This window comes from Nanorana parkeri, unplaced genomic scaffold (genome assembly GCF_000935625.1).
Source record: "Nanorana parkeri isolate BGI_ZX_2015 unplaced genomic scaffold, ASM93562v1 scaffold149, whole genome shotgun sequence".
NCBI lineage: Eukaryota > Metazoa > Chordata > Amphibia > Anura > Dicroglossidae > Nanorana > Nanorana parkeri.
In genome coordinates, this window is record NW_017306417.1 from 1,622,320 (window position 1) to 1,625,424 (window position 3,105).

Sequence of the window (3,105 nt, forward strand, 5' to 3'; positions counted from 1 at the left end):
GCTGATCCTTCGGCTAGCTTTGTAAATAATCCTCTTTATATTGCTCTAGACCTAGGTCATGTGACCCAGTGTCACAGCAGTAGTACTGCGGAACTAATGAAGGACGTAAAAGTAAAATACTTATCTGAAGGGTACTATTGAAAAATCATAGATCAGCACTTTTTAAAGGTGTTGAACCTCTATTATCGGTTTTGGTTGTTTGCATAAGCTCACTGTCAGCATAGACGTCTGCAGTTATGAAGACAGACACAGAGCTGGTGGTACTTTGGGGTGCATGCACAGATGTGTTGGAGCTTGCACCCCGTTATGCCACTGAATCTGCAGTGAGATACATCCTATCAATGACACTTTGATGCATCAGGTTTTCTGCTTGTGAGAGACAGCAGGTATCCTACATTGGGCTTATATGGAAATAACCCTCCTGCATTACAAATGCAGATAACCAAAAGGGGTTCCCAGATTACTAATAAAAGGCACTGGGTGTAATGGTGCAATAGAGCAATACCTGGGGAAAGAAAAAACTGAGCAATGGGCTGATTTCCATGTAAGCATATCAATCCTTTTAAATCATTATGTTTGTGGCCGGGTGGTACCTACACTTTTCAACAACTTTCATTTATTGTGTCTGAACATCAGAGACTTTGGAATATAGTGTGTGTGAGTCTAGGCAATATAATAGAAACAAATGAATGCAGCTCTCTAGTGAAAGTACCTGAATTTGACCTGGTATCAGCATCTTGCAATATCCTTTACAGGAGATATTAGACTGGGAAAGGGAGGGACACAGCTTGGAGCCAACCAGGTAAGCTGCATACATACAGTATGTTCTGACAAGAAACATGCATATAGAAGAGAGCAGAATGAGTAGAGGGATTATTTCATCAGTCTGTTGCTGGACTCTCCAATCAGCAGGCTAGGGGTGGACAGAAGATATGAACAGGAATACAAATCCTTTGCCTGGTAAAACAGTTGCTTGCCCCCTGTATGGCATCTATTTCTTTACCTGTTTTCCTGGAGTTCAGCTTTAATCGGTGTACGAAACATGTAAATGGTTAATGAGAATGTCTTACCTTCCATTGTGTTTGTTAAAATTGTAGCAATACTGAGAGCCCTTTGTCTGGCAGTTGGATCTTCCAACAAGTCCATGGAGATTTTGTATGTACTTGGTCTTCTTCTGTTTACATCAGTCTCCGTGGTGGTTCCCTAAAAGTCAGAATGTAGCCGATTATTCTACTGTCACAAGGTTCAGTTCCTGTACGGCTCCCAGTCTCCACTGTCCTCCAGCATACTGGTGGCTGTGGTACCTCAGTGTGTGTGAAGTCCTCTCCTCCTCTGCGTCTGCAGGTTCTGATGTCAGAGTTAGAACTATCTGGCAGACATCAGGGAGGAGATAATTCCAAACTGCACGGAGGAGGAGGGAGGGGAGATCACTTTACACTACATGGAGGAAGAGGGAGGGGAGGAGATCACTCTGCACTACACTGAGGAGGAGGGAGGGGAGGCGATCACTCTGCACTACACTGAGGAGGAGGGGGGGAGGAGATTACTCTGCACTACATGGAGGAGGAGTGAGGGGGGGGGGAGATCATTCCATACTACCCAGAGGAGGAGGGAGGGGAGGAGATCACTCCACACTACTCGGAGGAGGAGGGAGGGGAGGAGATCACTCCACACTACAAGGAGGAGGAGGGAGGGGAGGAGATCACTTGCGCTGCCTGGCCTTATCCAGGGGTAAGCCTGGACAAGAGCGCAAGGAGAACTTTGGCTGCAGGAAGAGTGTCCAGAGAAATTGTGAACAAGCTTGGACCTTGCAGGGAGTCTGGTGGCTCATCCAAGGAGTTTGTGTGCTGCGTTTGCTCTATAGTCAGAAAGATACAGAGTGCCAGTCTGGCTTAAAGGTCTTTTTTCTATATCGACTGTAAGTAGGTTTTGTAGTCTGCTCGGACACAGACAGGATGCATCCTGTCTGCGTCGAAGAATAGACACCTAGACCCGCGCGAATGTGCAGTTTGCGTGTGCGTATGACAGCGTACTGTCACGTCCTCCCATAGGGAAGAACAGTCTGCTACACACAGCACCTGTCCCTCTGGGGAATGCACGCCGCACAGACGTGTACACCGTAAGTTAGAGCAGAGTGAATGAGGCCTTAATGCTGCCTTTATTGCTATTGCCCCATCCTTGCCTGCCTAATGCCTAAAGTTGGCCATACACATAGAGCAGACAAAATCTGGAGCAGTTGCCCATGACAAACAATTAGCTTCTCTCTTTAGATTGTTCAGTTAAGGTTTAAAAATGAAAGAGAGATGCTGATTGGTTGCCATGCACAGCTGCTCCAGATTTTATCTGCTCCAGTTTCGATGAATTCCCCTCAGATTGTTTTTTATTCTTCTATTCATGGATGGGGAATTTCAAAGCGTTGACCCAACGCTTTGATGACCGGTTGGCACCCGCCCCCCTACCACCACCCTCTTTCTTGCACCCCTGTCTTGCTGGGGCAGCCACGCTTCCTTGACCCCTCTGGACGGCCCTGTCGTTAATATGCACTGTCTCCTTGCAGGATCCTGCAGGCACCCACCCGGAGACGTAACTAAGCGGGACCTAATAGGAGGCTGGGCCCACCCTCCCACATACCGGACATTCTTCATGGAGGCCGACCGCAAGGTGGCGGACCAACCCTCAGGATATAGGAGGTAACACTCCACACACCTACCGGGTGGACACCTACCTCAGGCCTTCATTAACAGCACCACGATAATTCTGGGGTATCCCCCACTGTTGTTAACTGCTATGATTTTGTTTACGTGTTGTTGTTGACACTCTGTTATCATAGACGCCATTATGGAGGTTACCTTGTACGGAGACGGGACCCTACTGGGCCCCTCTCCCCCAAACGATCCTTGATGCCCAGGCAGAGGCATCTCAGCCTCTTCAGACCCTTAGATACCAAAGGCTTTAAAACCCGCTGCCCGTAGCACACCACTTTCCCCCACATAGCATCTCGGCTCTACCCCAACCACCAAGGTTTCCTTAATCACCCTTGAGGTTGGCGGAGACCCGATAGGCTGGTTATCTAGCCTCTTAGTAGCTGTATTTCCCCACCGATAA

At 48.1% G+C, this 3,105-nt stretch overlaps 1 protein-coding gene across 1 annotated transcript in view; it reads right to left on the reverse strand.

Annotated features, from left to right (window-relative positions):
* LOC108785199 (sodium channel protein type 2 subunit alpha-like) overlaps nucleotides 1-3,105 on the reverse strand; it is a 167,403-nt gene that overhangs the window by 46,721 nt on the left and 117,577 nt on the right. Inside the window, exon 18 of the mRNA XM_018554236.1 lies at nucleotides 1,071-1,203. Within this exon, the coding sequence (XP_018409738.1) occupies nucleotides 1,071-1,203 (133 nt within the window). The remainder of the gene's footprint in view (nucleotides 1-1,070; nucleotides 1,204-3,105) is intronic.